Source organism: Corapipo altera, unplaced genomic scaffold (assembly GCF_003945725.1).
Source record: "Corapipo altera isolate COAL_440 unplaced genomic scaffold, ASM394572v1 0, whole genome shotgun sequence".
In the NCBI taxonomy this organism is placed as follows: domain Eukaryota; kingdom Metazoa; phylum Chordata; class Aves; order Passeriformes; family Pipridae; genus Corapipo; species Corapipo altera.
In genome coordinates, this window is record NW_020884872.1 from 50,539,024 (window position 1) to 50,555,895 (window position 16,872).

Sequence of the window (16,872 nt, forward strand, 5' to 3'; positions counted from 1 at the left end):
GGAAGCTTTTCAGCATCTCAATTCTGAGATGAATCTCTTCCTTCCCAGCTGCACGTATGAACCCTTCTAAGAACCAGCTGTTGAGGGAGGTTCCCCTTCCAGTAGAAGTTTCTTTTGTCCTCTTGTCACCTCTTAGGTAATTCTTATTGTAAATTTGAGGCTTTCTAACCATGCTGCATATAATAATGGATATCCATGAGAAGGGATATCCACTATAGTTTTGATAAATGCTTGGGATTTTCAGGGTTGACAACTAGTGTGTTTGTTTTTAGCAGCTTACTCTTTCATCTCTTCCCTCAACCAATTTCATGCCTTAAACTACTAGGCCTTGCTCTAAAGGGAAAAATCTGCTTGGTTTGAGAGGGCCAATACTATTTCAGCAAGTATGTGCTTTTTCTGCTTAGACTTGTGTTACTGAGCTGTTAACTGCATGAACCAGGATTTCAGCTTCCAGGTAGGTTTCTTCTGAGAACCACAGAATCCAAAGAGCTGTATTCTTACACATTTTTACATCATAAGTGATCTGTAAAAGTTTAATTGTCATATACTCCATTCTTACTGGAATATTAGGTCCCAGGGTTTGACACCTCCTATAGCAGCAGTCTATTTTTCTCACCCTAAAAGGCATGGTAAATGAAAACTGTGGAAAAAAAAACCACTCAAAAGAACATGAGTCAAAAACAGGGGACTATTGCTTCCTCCATCAAGGATCTACTTTTGTTGTTCACAGCTTTTTTTTCATGCAAAGAATCTCGGTAGTTCTGAAGTGGGTACTCTTTTTAAATCCTTCCAAGTACATAAATATTATTCCGAATACCTGCATGACTTTCTTGCAGGATGAAACTGTAGAGTATTCCATAAGCTGAGCAAAATGATGCAATTTTTTTTCCTTAGAAGAAGAAATGACAGCTATTGGACTGTAAATTTATAGACTGTAAAGTAAGATGTAATATAAAGTTTGGGGGGAATCATAATTTCTGAGTGGCAGGTGTGCATCCCCCAGGTTTTATTGAGGTGGGACTATTTGTGAAGCCCGTGCATCGTAAACGGTTCTTATCTGCTTGGGAATTCACAGCAAGCAGTCAGTGTAGCTGTATATTAACAATACAGGATTATTGACAAAAGTTGCCTGCAAAGATGACCCTGCCTTGTGTATTTCTGGTAAAATGCTTTTTATGGTCAAATATATCTTATAGACACGTGACCTCAGTTTGATCTTAATTTCCTGCATCTGTTCTTAGATACAGAAAAAAACTAATAAAATATTAACATTGCCAGTTATTCTTCACCAGCGTCCATATCTTACACTGTGTGGATACTTGCCATTGGAAATAAACCCTTTGTGTCTTAAACCTTGTATTTCACTTTCATGTCACTTAAGAACACAGTGTAATACCAGGATGTTACTACATGCCGTGTATCTGTTCTTACCTAACATGTCTCTTTGAAGTGCTGCCTTAAGATTATCCTCCTACTTACCAATTTATCCACTTAAACCAGTGACTGATTTCTAGAAGTGACAACTTTTTGACACTTCGGATATTTTTTTTTTCTCAAAAAACTATTACTCTTTGGTTGTACCTAAAATTTTCAGACTTGTCAATCCAGCAACTTATAACAGGCTTTGTTCTGTGTCCCCATAATGAACTGAATTTATATGTAAGTCTGTTTTGTTTTTTCTTTTTCTCCTTTGGTTAAGTCTTATTTTGTTACGTCCCTAACACTGATTGATTTCTAATTGGTGCTAGAAGTGCTTTCCTCTTGTATTCTTAATACAAAAAAAGGGCACAGATTTCAAATTTGCCGTTCGGTAGCAATTTTTTACCATATGCTATTGAGGCTTACAAATTCCTTGCAGCAACTCCACTTCATGTGTACTCCTAGAACCTCTGTCTGCTATGGTCAGCCTGAGAGCAGGCATCATCTAAATAAATTGGGCTAACAATGGTCATGAAGCTGCTACTAATGGAAACAAATACAGTTTCTCAAGTGTTACATGCTGGTAGCAGTTCCAGATTGTTTAATTGCAAGTGTGATGCATCTTTGAAGGAGTCAAACAGACTGAACTAGGATTGTGACGAGCCTAAGGACCTTGGCATAAAATGGGTCCTTTCATACTTTGTCTTACTGGGGAGAGGAGGCACGTTGAAAAACTAAGATCAAACTCACAAAAATGGAAATCTCTACTCCCCACAGCACGAAACAGAGGTAAACTCTCTTACATAGTAGAGGCAGTAGAAGCCCATATCTCCTCATAGACTTTTCAGAAGTGGAGTACTTTTTAGTATGATATTAAATTGAACATCTAAGTCTGAGATAGTCATTCCCAGTGTTCCAGTGAGGGAAAACAGGATGTAAAAAGCTTTTTACAGGATGTAGGTTCAAGCATCTCTGGAGGGCAGCCTCAGTTAGGCAAGTTGCAACACTGCAGAAGGCTGCTCTCAGTTACCACTTGGAAATTATGTACATGTCAAGTACGGATTTGGGAGCAAACATGACTGTTGTTACGTTTTTCTATTACTTAAAATTTTGTCATTGTTTGCTCCAGTGCTTAATAAGCCTGTCACAGAGGTCTCTCCTACTTAAAAAAATAAACAAAACCCCAAACAAAAAAAGATTTATACCCTGGTCGACATGGCTTCTGTTTATGAAAAAATACGGACATGTTAATATATTCAGTTTTATTTCTGTTTATGTAAATCACTATGAACTAAACTCCATTTTGGTCTATGAATTCCATTTGTTTTCTCAAATGGATTGTGTGTTTTTCAGATTGTGCTGATTTTAGCTGACTGTCCATATTAATTTCTGAATAAGTTTTAATAAAATTCACTTGATAAAGTATGAATCTGCTAAACCTGCTTCATTGTATCATAATTCTGTTTTGAAGTTACCTGATTTATACAAGATGTTTTTATAAGAGCAAAAACACAACAATGAACCAATTTGTGCCCTATGCTAGATTCAAGTCCCTGAGAGCTCTTGAACAAACAGAAACCACAGCATTTGGGACTATGCTAGATGGTTTAAAAATTCCTTAGAAGAATAATAAATCTAACTAGTGTTGTATATTTCTGTCACATTTGGGATAACCCTTGAATTTGAGATTTCTGTTGTTCCTCCTTGAAGTTTACCAGTATCTACCGTATAGAAACATATGGAATTGTTTTGGAAGCCCTTGTGGGTGTCACAGCTGAAAGGGGAAGGCATACTTGTAAATCCCACCACAGAAGGGTCTGAGGCTTGGTGAGTTAGACATAGCTTGCCTTCTAAGATATGATGCTGGAAAGCACAGAAGAGCTAGATTATCAAATATGCTTGCTTTTATGATACAACATTTCCTCACTGGCTTTGCAAAACAAGTTTCAGCCTTGACTTCAGTGAGAACAGGACATCCAGACATGACCAAGAATAAATTCCGAACATAGATAATTCCCAGATCAACTAAGCCACCCCAGGGGAGGGAGAGTTGATGGGCAGGAGGAATGAAGTCCACTCCTCAGGGGAGCTTATTTTCCTATTTCCTTTAATAGTTACATATTCACTGCTAACTCTCATCAGCAAACTAATCTTCAGTTGCAAGGAGAAGTATTTCGTAATCAGAGGTATTGGAAGTAAAGATAACTTCAGCTGTAGAATGACAAAATTATGGGTAAACTGAGTTTTAAGTTCCTTAGTCCAGAGAAGTCTGTCATATTTTATGAAGAAGAACAACTCACATACTTCTGGAACTTGAAGTTACTTGAAGCTGTCTCTTTCTTTGATTGCAGCTAAGCATGACTAGTAATACCTTAGGTGAAAGTATTTAGGAAACTCCTGTGGTAAGCTGAAGTGAATGAGATTTATATTATCCTTTCAAATAACTTATTTAACTGTGATGAGAACACTGTTGTGTTAGTGGCAAAATCACTCTTCCCTTCTCATCCCTAACCCTTACCCATCAGTCCATAAATGGGAATTTAATTTCCATGCCAGACAGGAGCCACATGATGGGATTTGCCATGTTATATCTAAGCATACTTTTGCCAAGCCCTAGACATTAGGACTCTGCTGCCCTTCTCCTTTATATACCCCTCTGCAGCTGGACAGGCGTGAGAAAATATAACAAAAGGTTCATGAACTGAGGTAAGGACAGGGAGAGGTCACTCGGCAATTATCATCATGGGGCAAAACAGACTTGACTTGGGAAAATCAGTTTAATTTATTACCAATCAAATCAAAATAGGATAATGAGAAATAACCCCAAATCTGAAAATACTTTCTCCTCCACTCCCCTTCTTCTTGGACTTAATTTACTCCCAATTTTCTCTACCTCCTTCCCCCTCAGCAGCGCAGGGGGACAGGGAGTGGGGGTTGTGGTCAGTTCATCGCACATTACGTATGCCACTCCTTCCACCTCAGGGGCAGGACTTCTCACACTCTTCTGGTCCAGTGTGAGGTCCCTTACACAGGACACAGCCCTCCATAAACATTTTCTACGTGAGCCCTTTCCACAGGCTGTGGTTCTTCACAAACTGCTCCAATGTGGGCCCCTGCCGCAGGGTGCAGTCCTTCAGGAGCTGACTGCTCCAGCATGGGTCCTTTGCCGAAGTCCTGCCAGCAAACCTGCTCCAGCATGGGCTCTGTTCTCCATGGGTCTATAGATCTTGCCAGGAACCTGCTCTACTGCGGGCTTCCCACAGGGTCACAGCCTCTTTTGGGCGTTCACCTGCTCCAAGTGCATACCTGATATATGAAAATGTTGCCTAAAAAAATGAGCAGAGCCTCCCCATGTACTCTCAGAAACAACTCCTTCCCATGCATCTTGACTCTGTATTCATCATCTATGTGTTTGCTTACTTACACAGTAATTAAGTGCTTATATGCTCCCTTTCCCCTACAGTTCTATAAGACCCGTATTCATAACCAAAACAAAATACTCTCACAGGCTTTTTGGGAATATGTGTAAATAGTCTCATGGGTCTTTATCAAGAACTCTTAGTTTACTCTTCATATATGGTGTCACTTCACTATTGGTGTCACTGTTGGTGTTGTCTTATGAAGCTGTATCTCTGAGAAGAACTTACTGTCTGTTTACTTCATTGACTCATTTATCTCAAAGCTTTCTGGGAAAGCATTTCTGTTTTTGTTGCCCCTAGGTCTTGTGGGTTGGGGTTTTTTTTGTTTTATTAGTAGTAGTAGTTACAGCAACTCTGTAGCTCTTTTGGAATTTCTCTGTGTGAAAAAGAGGACCATGCACTTAATTACTTTCAGCTATTAAATTTGAAATACTTGCCCATTCAGCTGTGTCTATGTGGATTTACTTTTGAACACCATAGCTATCTAATTATTAATTCTTTTCACAGCTACCATGAGCAGCCAATGAAATTGCAGCATTTTAAACAGTTAGAGATTCACAAGATTAGACTTATGTGACTCCCAGTGAGAGTAGTGCTTGGTGTTTTGAACTGTGCTAACTCTGCCTTCAGACATGATATTCATTATTCCTCTGACTCCCAGGCAAAGTGGTGATTCAAGACTTCGGTGCTGGTGGAAGTCTAGTTAAGTGGAAGTTCCCTGCTCTGCCCAGCACCTCATTTCAAAGCAGTTGGGAATTCAGCACATGAATGAGTATGGCTTTGAAATCCTCTCTTGCCATGTTTTTGCTAGGGTATTTTGCTGACTGGTAAAAGTTAATTGTATTACTAATTGTTTAGGCCTTTGATACAGTTGCAAGTTGCTCCTGTGAACTGTGAGATTACCAGACCAGCTGGAACATGTACAAGTGTGTATTTACGAAGTGCTAGAAAACTAGTGAACATTACTTGGCAGGTATGGAGAAGCTGTTAAAATGCTATTAGGTTGCAGTCCATTTTCTTTGTACTCCGTACACACTGTCTGATAAATCATGTGCATTTGTCTTTTGAGAGAAGGAGCCTTGAACTCAGTAGTAACATTTTTTCTGTCTCTGCTGCAGTATCACCTGCTGTTCAACACTGGTTTTGGTATCCACCTCTCTGTAAGCAGAGCCTTTTTTTAAGGACAGTTTGTAGTCTGAAACTTCTCAATACTGCAATTGAGAGTTTATGGGAACACATCAAATAGGAAAAGACCTAACTCAGTTGCATGTCATTGAGGAACTTCTAATCTCATTAAGGGGGTTAGAAGTTATTTCAGTGACTGACTTTTTTTGGACCAAGTATATAGTCACCTGCTAGATCTCTTAGACTGAACAGAGTCTGTAATTTTTCCCATCTCCTGGTGACAGTGCTGAATTACTAAACACTTACCGTCTTCTCCTTCAGTAATAGCAGAAGAAGGTGGTTATTGTTGCAAATGAGTTCTAAAAGTGGTGTCATCCATGGATATCATGGTGTATTTCAACCAAACCTGGGCTGATACTCACTTTAGGAGTTGTCATGATCTGCCATATAGGAGTCTTGAAACCTTGATCTCTTGACTGGGGAAAAACAGACTTTCCAAAGTGTGTTCATTTCATAGTAAATCAAAATGTTAGTTAATATTTTTAAATTAAAATCTTGAGAACTTCTACCTGAAACTACTGAATAAAAAATTGCCACTTTCTTAAATATGGTGCATAGAGCATTTATTTCAGTCTTAACATTTTAAATCTGTTAAAATGAAGTTCATGGTCTTCTGATCTGTATTTCAGAAGTGGATAGTGGCCATAAATGGGCAAAATACTTCAATGAGCTCTCCCAACTTTTTTTTTTCCCCCTAAAAGGAAATGAATGCAGAGAATGTATTAATTGTTTGGGACTGTCCACGTGACAGCCTTATCTTCTCAGGCAAGCCCTTTTAAAAATAGGGTATGTGTTAAATGTGATAGAGTTCTTAAAAACATCTTTAACAAACCTCTTACTAGAAAATTACTGCGAAATTAAGTTAAAATGCAGTTTTCAGGAGAAAATTCCTAGTTTAGATCTGAATTTGTGCTTTTATTGTTTGGAAAAACTGAGATTAAAGCAGTTTGAAAGAAGAAATGATGTTATAAGCAAGCTGTACTTTGCTAAATCTTTTAGTGAGAGTTGGAAACAAACTTGCATATGCTCTAAGTATAAAACTGGTAGGTGAATTGAGGTTTACTAATCTACATATTCAAAGAGCATAAGGATCTTCATGAGACCTCTGTACTGACACTTCTGTGGGTTGCAAAGTATTCAAGCAGAGTGAATAGGAGCTGTATCTGAAAGGTGGAAAAGCGTCAACCTGATGGCTGGCCTAAACATAGGAGCAAAATATTGAATGCAAGAACCTTCCTTACTTAAAGCAATTCTCCTCTTGGGCTGTGCTGTCACTCCATCATTGAAGTTTTTTGATACCCCACTGTAGAGTGCTTGCATAGAAGTATTAAAAAAGGGATCGATTGTCTGCTCAGGCATCTAAAACAGTCTTGTAACTCTTAGACATTCTTTCCTCTTAAGTAACTTGATCCACTTTCTATCATTATACTACTTATTTGAATTTGGATACTTGACAAAGCAGTATCTTGTGTGCATGTGTAGCACACGGAACGTGTTAGGTGATCCACAAACTTCCAGTAGCAAATTAGGTAATGTGATGGTTTGCTAAGCATAAGCCATGCAACTGTGGTACTTTTTGCTTGTTTGTTGACTATGAAAACTAAATAGTGTAAGTAAGTCTTACGGTGATCTTGAGTAAGAATTACTTTGAAAAGTGAATTTTATTGTACTTTAGCTTACCTATCTAAAAAATATATCTCTCTTTAGGGTGGTTTAGTGGTGGTCTTCAGCTTTGCCTTCAGCAGGAGTGTGTGATCTCACCAATCTATGGTCTGAGGTTGAATGTCAGAGTAAAATACATGCATTGCCCTGAAGCAGTTCTTCAGAAACAAACCTAACTGGGTCCTGACCAGTCACCTGGAAAAAAAATAGGCCAGGCAAATAGGAGGAAGACTCTGTCTCCCGAAAACTGAACTTCACTATATTCAGTCCTTTAATGGATGTTCCCCATGTGTTTTCTGATGCTGTAAGCTTTGGCTACACTCATGAACCTGTAGGGAACAGCAGAAATGTGAAAGCACTAGCTGCCAGGGGTGACAGTCAGCTTGAAGCTCCAAAATCTGCTTTCACTGAATCTTTCTTTACCAGCCCCTGTGTTCCAGCTTTTCTGCTACTGGGCTTGTGTTGTGTTAGCCCAGACACACAGCAGAATGAATTGGAGTTGGTGGCAGATGCTTATTACTGCCTGCTGATAACCTGACTTTGTGTTTTCTAAACTGTATTTTTAGACTCTACACTAAGTGCAGATGGATTATAGAAGTGCTTAGTAATTTGGCTGTTATTCTTTTCCTTTTGTGATAGCATTTCTCTTGGCTATGAATCCTCCTTATTGTTGTAAAACAGAAGATGGTATTCCTTCAGCAAAGTCAGCTGATGGAGACAAATTCTTCTGTTCTAGTTTCTAAATGTCTCTAGCATAAACAAAGTCAACAAATTTGTTGTGTGACTGCATAAGTTGAGTCATTCTGAGCTGGTCTTTTATCGCTTTATTGGAAAGATGCATTTTTAATGGTGAAAAGTATCCAGTGGACAGCTATCAGCAGAGTGGGAAGCAGCAGAATGCAGTAGTTTTAGCAGTATAAAAGGTATGAATTATCAGCACTGTACTAACTGCATGGCAGTAAAAACATTTATAGCAGTTAAAGAAAAACAATTTTTTCTCTCTCCCACCCTTCTTTCTAGTTGAGAATAGTTACTGGTATCTGTACTTTGGCTGACACTGGACTGTGTTTTTATGTAAGATAAGAACTTTGCCTTGATATCGAATACCTGGTACATAGCAGGATGTGATGTGTGGCTTATTTTGTTGGTGTTCATGTGTCTGCTGTGGCTGGGTTCTCCTATCTTGTGGATATACAAGTTAACACTAACTGAAAGGATACTCATGTCCAATTGCTCCTAATTTTTTCTCACATTGTGCTGGTTTCTAATTGATAGATGTCAGACTCTCAGTAATTACCCCCGGGGTGTTGATTTCTGGATGGTATCCTGTTTCGCTTTTGTTTGTTTTTAAGTATACATAGCTTGATCATGAGTGGGAAGCATTATTCAAATCCAAGGCATTGCGGGTGCTTCCAGCCCCAAGTCAGGAAATACTTGGCTTTTGAAAAATAACGGCTGCTCTGGCTGAGCTGTGATATCATGAAACGAGCCTGAGGAAATGCTGTTACAGCACTGCCAACCCTTTGTGAGAGGAGGGATCTTTCTGCGCTCACTTGTCCCAGGAATCTGTTCCTGAGTCCTTGTGTTCATGACGCTAACGTTCAGTGACAGTTCTGCTTGGACATGCCTCTGCTCCTGAACTGGATCTCACAGCAGAAGGTACTGACTACTGCTAAGGTGCGTGTGTGAAGTTCATTCATCTTGCGTCTCTCTGTACGATGGAACAGGTCTGACAATGCACCTTGTGTGGTGATGGAGTGAGAAAATAATTGCCTTGCTAGAACTGCTATCATTAAGTAGCCAGATTTGTTAGGCATGTTTGTTAGATTAGAACTTCACAGACATACTAATGTTTACAAGCCTTGTGGTATGAAGAGGGGCTTTGCTTTGTTAATAAATTCCAGACTGAAATTTTCCATGTGGAAGCTAGAAATAAATTAGGAAAAGCTGCAACTTCTCTGCACAGTGAAATTCAGTCCAGCTGTGGAAATAATGTTATACAGCTAGTGAATTTTGTTCTTCTTCTCAATATTCGTGGTATTCAAGTTCTAAGTTTGGATTAAAATTGAAAGTACTGATCAGTAATTACTGAAGGGTGCACTGGAAAGTTATCCCTCCAGAAAAAAGAGGATTTCCACCTTTGTTCATTGGAGGCTCTTGTAAATTGAAAGGGAATGTTTTTGTGGGTTTTTTTTGAATGCTTCAACTTCTGTCACTGCTATTCAAGAAAGCATGAAGTGTCACCATGGAGATGCTCTGCCTATTCTAGAGTTGTGACAAATTGTTCTAGTGTTATGCTGCAGCATGCATGAGTAGGTTCAATAGCCTCTTTGTTTTGCAACTTCAAGATATTGATGATAAACATCTTTTAACTGAAGATTTTTTTTGGATTTTAGAGGCTGAAGTTGGAATTAATTTTAACAAAATCCTATTAAAATGTCATGAGAAGAATTTGGTGTTATTTTTCCGTAGTCCTCTCTTTTGTTTTAATCCTCACTTTGGTCAGATGAAAGAGCTTGCATTAGTTACATCAGTTAAAATGATGTTTCCAGTGTGAAAATAATATTCTGCTTAGAACACAGTGAAGTGTCTTGACATGTAGTAGAATAGTTCTTGGCAGTACTAATCACATGCCCTTTGGGCAACGTACTACTAATGCACGAGGAAGGTGTTTGCACTCCTTTATGTAGTGACCCTGTTACAGGTCTGTCACAAGGGATAGAACAAGATGTAGCCCATGAACTGCAGAGCTGAAATTAGCATGTCTAGAGTACTAATATATCTGTCTTCTAACCAGGATTGGGTGCTGTGACCTTATTCTACACTAGCTGGCCAAATGGATGATGTGCTGCAGTAAGGTCTCAAACCAAAGTCTCAGGGGGAGGTGTGTGGTGCAAATAGAAGAGACTGGGGACTATCTGGCTAGAATTGATGCTCTCATTAGTTTCAGTTTACCAAAACTCTACTGCCTATAGTAAACAGAGTTTGTGACAGTGTAACACCAGTCATACTTTACTTTTTACATTGTTTATTCAGAGCTGTGATTATAATTGTAGGTGATGCAGAACTTGCCCAGTGCCATCTGTTCTTAGTACAGCTAACTTTTACTTGTTGAATTACCATGTATTGAATCAGATCTAATTGGATGAAGAGTGATTCATACAGTCTTAGGCTACTCAAATATGAATAACAAATTTAATTTGCATTCTTAAGTGTGGGGATTTTTTCTTTAATTAGTCTTATTAGATTGATTGTATTTCCCTGGAGTGAAATATTGCCTTTTAAGTGACATTATGGAGCTCTTATTACTTACCTCTTTTTTTTTTTTGGTAGAAGGGTTTTTTGTTTGTTTGTTTGTTTTTTCTCCTCAACCAAGTTTTAGAGTGTTCTTTACACTGAGGAGCTGAACTAGTATCACAGGTCTAGTTTTGTATTTATGGTACCCACTGTCTGTCCTTGTGTTTTTGACCTCTAGCATTTGGGGGAGTTATTTGGTACAGGCCCTGAAGAAGGATCTCGACTCCTCTGAGTTCTCTTGGCTCTATTCACAGATTGAGTTGTTACTTATGAGCACTGTTTCAAGGGTCTTAAAGTACACGTGCTGCTACTTTCTTCTGACAGGCATGTATGCTCTTGACAACATCCTGGAGGGGAAGAAAGCTCATCTGAAGCTCTAATCCATTTTGTTTGGTTTCAATTTATTAATACCTGAGAAGGTTTAGTGTGCCTGTTACTGTTTAAGCATGAGGTCGCTATTATATTAGAGAAAGCTTTGTGTGCTGTTCCAACATATTTGAGTAAGCATGTTGGGTGGGGGGTAAATACTTTGTTCTGCTTCTTATAATAGCCTGCTACTCCTCAGTAGCTTAGGGAAACTTCATTAATAAAACCTATAGTAATGACCTACATTATGTTTCTGCTTTTGAGAACTCCTGTCCCAGCACTGCCCTATCAGCTCCTACCTTTTGGGTCTGGGAAGCCCTCTGCAACTGCCTTTGGGACGTAGTCATTTTCTCTTCTGTCCAGCAACATTTGGAAAAAGGTGATAGGCCCCTAGACCATGGGATCTGGGAGAAGCAAAGCAGGGGAGAATTAAGTCTTCTTGCATTGTTCCAGCAGTAGCACCACTGGGTTTGTTCAGGCTGAAATTGTGCCTCTCTCACCCAGAAAATACACTACTTAACCCCCTCTAACCTAGTCTTCCTTCTTGATATAACAAAAAAATTCTGTGTGTTCAATAGATTAATTGCTAAAATATTTTAAGGATTTAATTTCTTTATGTTCAGGTGAATGCTGAAAACCTATGCAATGGCTCATTTAACCTTTTTATTTTGTTCTACTAAAAAAGGTGGTAGTAGGTGTCCAAAAAGATCTGCAATGGCCCTGTGTGTGTCAGGAGTAAGAGTCCCATTTCTCTTCTTTGGCTGCTTAATTTCATGAGACTGCTGCAGGGACATACTAGAATTTGGAAACACATTAATAAGTTTTGACTGTTTCAGGAGTCTGTCTTCTTAATATTCCTAAACTGATTTATAAACGTAGTTAAGCATTTTCATTAATTTAGTATTTTGAAAGCTCTGTTCTGCTTATGATGTTGTCTAACTTTGCCCTGCAATTTTACCATTAACAAATAAGCTAATATCTAAATCCAAAAAAGTTACAAAACTTCGATGGTGAAACTTTTCTGACTAGGGCTTCTTGATACACAGAGGAACAAAATGTCAAAACCCAAAGATACATGCCAAAGAAATATGTAAAAAGTCATATTGGGATGATTACTATGCTGATAGTAGTGTAACTTTTCCTGTATCTTGCATTTCAGGAAAATACAGGTGAAAACTCTTTGTTAGACTCCACTTGATTGCAGTTATGGGTTTTGCTCAAAGTCAAAATTTTAAATGAAAATATTGTCATGTGATCAGGTGTATCTCAGATAGCTGTAATTCTTTGTTCTTGATAAGGAAGTGTCACTCTGGAAGTGAAGAGAGTCAGGTCTAACAGTAGAAGCTGGCACATTGTCAGTCCTTGGGTACATCGTCATCAGTATACAGTTACTCCTGTACACTAAAGACCAGCAAAATCCATGTGTATGACTAATAGCCAGGCGGTGTTAGTATCTGTCTTGCATGTTATACTTGAAGCTGTTTTTCACACCATACTATCTAGAGTATCCATGAAAGAACCAACAAGCAACTGGAACTGGTTCTGGGCTGTCTGGCAGATATTAGTTATCCATTGTGAAATCCCTGTATTAGCTTATTTTCCTCTTCAGCTGTATATAGAAGTATTCATAACTACAGAGATTAAATGGGTCTCAAAATTTTCTCCTTGATTTTTCACTTTAGTTCTGTGTATAGGTCAAAAAATAGAAAAAAGTGAATACTGATGAGGGAGCACTCTAAATAGCCTGTAAAAAAATTCAGTTAAACAAAGCAGGGAATAAGGATTGTTTGGACTGTATGAGCTGAAACCCCTGCTCTAATGCTAGGATCCATATATGCATAAGTGAAAATACTATATGATGCAAAAGCTATACAAGGAGCAGGGATTCTGAAGAAATAATTGTGACTTAAATATGAATGTCTGAAGAGTGCACACAATCTGGAAAAGACAGAAGTAAAACCAAGTGATAAACAGCAGGACGAGTGGTGTCCTTTTCTGAATAGAAATGCAGTCACTTAAAACTGTGCATGTATTTGTGGTGGAGATCTCTGACAGAGGAGGAAATGGATGAGTATTTCTGTTGTGGTACAATTGGTAGTGTCTTATCCCCAGCTATTTGGAGATTTGCTGGAGGAGGAGAGAAAGGGAAGGATGTGTTAGGAGGCTAGTGGGTATTTTTAGAAAGACTTAAGAATTTCCAGTCTTTTTTCTTAGAAGTGATGAGCAAGAGGCTCAGTACACTTTTTAAAAAATTCAAATTACCAGTTAAACAGCTGACAATGTTTAGTTGATCGTATGTAGAATTTATGCATTTTTAATAGAATTATCATTTTTCACTGTACTTTGAATAGAAATATATGTGGAATGCCCTGTAACAGGTTCTGGATTCTTAAAAGGGAAATGTTAGACAGCTAGTTCACGAATGTCGTTGTAATAGAAAACTAAGGAATTTAAACTCTAGAGCTTCTCTGAGCACTGGCCACAGAAAGAATAAGAGACCCATCAGTGGAAAAAGAGCCGCATCTTGGAATACGAACAGGCATGTATAAAGTGAGAATTGTTCATGTCCAGCTGAGCTGGCCTGGCTGGGAGGAAGCACACCTTCCTCTGGTTAAGCAGCCTGTAGTGAGAATGAGTGAAGAATAGTTACCCTCTAGTGTCTGTGTCATATCAAGACTTAACTTTTAGGCTTACTGAAAACTGAGATGATGATGACATCTATAGGGATAAAAGCCAAACAGTCAGTAGACCTTAGGGTAATTGAACTTCATTTTGCAATAAATGAACTGGAAGCAGATTTGAGCTGAATGCCCAAGGGGTGAGGGGTGTGTAATAGGAGATGGGGATTAAGACGAGGTAATTTTCCACTGTGACTTGCAAAAGTGCTGGTATCAAGGCTTCAACTGGTATCATGTGACTGAAAGAAAGAGATACTGTTGGGAGCATGAATTATTTATTAAGGTGTGACTTCAACGTTATCTTTTTTTAATAGAAAAATTCTTTGAAAGATATCAAATATTATCGATATGGTAGGAAGCTGTATAGAATACAAAAGCTGTTGATTGATTATATTGGACTAGGTGAATGTTGAGAACCGATTTCTCTTGGAAAGAAAATGTATAGATATTCTCTCTTTATCTCATTGTCACTAGTAGTTTCCCCAGCGCATGTAACATGATGCCTTTCATTATCCTTCCAGAGAAAACGAGACATGGTGGAGAGAGGTTTGGGTAAGAGGAATAGGTACTGTCAAAAGTGCAACTAGTATCACTCTGATCTGCAGTCAGTAGAGTTAGATAAGTCCTAAGTCCTTGTTTTCTTTATTGAAGTTTAAACAAAAAAAAGAGCTTTTGTATTAAATATGTTGATATTGAAAGCAGACTCCTCCCAAGGTGATAGGGATAAAATGGAGGAAGAACCATGTGTCTTTGAGAGTGGGTGATACAGGGCTGAAATTGAGAGTTTCTACTGGACATGCACAATTTGTCTATACAGGATGTAGCAGGAATCTGTGGGTGAGAATGACAGAGGAGAAGGGAGATTTGGGTGTGCTGCTTAACTGCATGACTGAGACAGCAGGGAAGTATGACCTTAAAGTGAACTATGTCATAAGGTGGATGGGGTGAGGTTTTTGTAGTAGATAATAAATGATAACTAATGCAACTGTACATGGTATTTCAGTAAAATTTCCATATTCTTGTTACCTGTATTCCAAAGCTGTCAGTTGAAACTGATGGATATTGTTGGTCTCTTTTTCCCAAAACTGTTTCCACAACAGGAACAGTGATGACCCTATCCAAAATACATCAGTAAAACATGCCAATGTGGGCAGAGGACCACAGAAAAGAAAAGGCAATCTCAGTAAAAATAAACAAACAAAAAAAAAGATGTGAACATTTGTCAGTAGGCCTTCTGGTAATTTAAAACCTTATGTTCTGAAACAAGTTCCAGAAAAAAATTATTTGCTTTGCTTCCACTGCATAAATTATCTACACAGAATTTAAACTTTACTGATTTTATATTGTTAACCAAGAAGATAGGGGCACTCTGCTGAAGAAATAGCTAATGTAAATACTTACTGTAATAAATGTCTGACATATCACTGGCTGTGCTCTCTCATTTGCGGTTGCTAAACAGGCCTTTCACACTGTCCACTTAGGTTCCTGATGTCATCAGCAGCATAAGACAAGTCTCGAAAGCCGCACTAAAAGAAGATGCCAAACCGAGTAAGGATAGTGAAGATGCCTTCTATGACTCTCAAAAATTTGAGGTCCTTTACTGTGGAAAGGTGACAGTGGCTCACAAGAAAGCTCCTTCCACGCTAATTGATGAATGCATAGAGAAATTCAGCCTTCATGAGCGCCAGCGCCTGAAAGTATTAAACGAGCAACGCAATAATGAGTCAAGTTTGGACTTGCCTCTGTGTGAAGAAAGCATGCCAGCTTCTTCATTGGATAGCCCATTTGAGGAGCTGGACAGCCCAAATAACACTTCAGGGCATGCTCCAATGTTTACAGTCGGCAGCCAGACCAACTTGACCAACCTGGCCAGCACTCGTAGCTTCTTTCCAGAGAGTATTTTAGAGGACTCTGGCTTTGATGAGCAGCAAGAGTTTCGCTCCCGGTGCAGCAGCGTCACTGCAGTTACACAAAAAAGGGTTCATGACGCAAACCTGAAAATACAGTCGCGCAGAAGACACGCAAGTGCACCCAGTCATGTTCAGCCCTCTGATTCTGAGAAGAACAGGACAATGTTGTTCCAGGTGTGTACTAGGAGGAGCAATTTCTTGTTGGTTTTGTACCGTATCTTTTTCCCCTGTGCAGTTTGAAGCTGAGACAAGTTTTGCCTTATAAGTAATATAGGTCCAGTATGGTTTCATGATTTCTCATAAATATTTATATGTATCTGTTCATAAATGACTGCAACACAAGTAGCTGAACTTTCTTAAGGAAGTCACCTCAAGTCATGAGCTTGGGCAGATTTTAAAGAAAAGTAATTACTTATAGAGTAATCACTTAAAGGAGCAGCGTTTTTAGAGAAATAATTATTTTATATGCAGTTCTGGATTACCTGTATAGATGACATGTAGAACCTGGCTGGAGAAGTCAGTATTCTTTCGAAAAGAGAGTCAATGCAAACCAAACATCTTTTTTTGTGCACTTAAAAAGAAACTCACAACTTCACATAATATTTTTGCAGCCTTATGTTTTGCCCAGCCCCTTTGTGTTGATTTGTCTTATCTTTCCCAGATGAGTACTCAAACATCTCTGCACTGAAGGCTTCTTCCTTCAGACCTCAATGGTTATTTCTTCTCTTACCTGAAGTGTATTTCACATCTTTGGAGCTTATTTTGAGAAAACAAAAGGATGTGTAAAAGAGATGACCCATAAAAGGAAAAGTCCTTGGACCTTAAAGTAACAGGGGACTAAGTGCCTGGATTTTGTCTTTCCATTTGTTTTAAAGATCATTCTTGCCTTTTATTCTCTTGGGGGAATGATAACTGAAGTGAGAATTGCCCTTCAGA

At 38.6% G+C, this 16,872-nt stretch overlaps 1 protein-coding gene across 6 annotated transcripts in view; it reads left to right on the plus strand.

The window, feature by feature from the left end:
• TBC1D4 (TBC1 domain family member 4) overlaps positions 1-16,872 on the plus strand; it is a 100,543-nt gene that overhangs the window by 39,152 nt on the left and 44,519 nt on the right. For 4 of the 6 annotated variants that reach the window (XM_027646697.1, XM_027646704.1, XM_027646712.1 and 1 more), the window contains exon 2: positions 15,508-16,110. In XM_027646697.1, coding sequence (XP_027502498.1) covers positions 15,508-16,110 — 603 coding nt within the window. Of the gene's footprint in view, positions 1-9,207; positions 9,363-15,507; positions 16,111-16,872 lie in introns of those variants that run through there. The other 2 variants (XM_027646730.1, XM_027646738.1) reach the window with 2 other exon arrangements.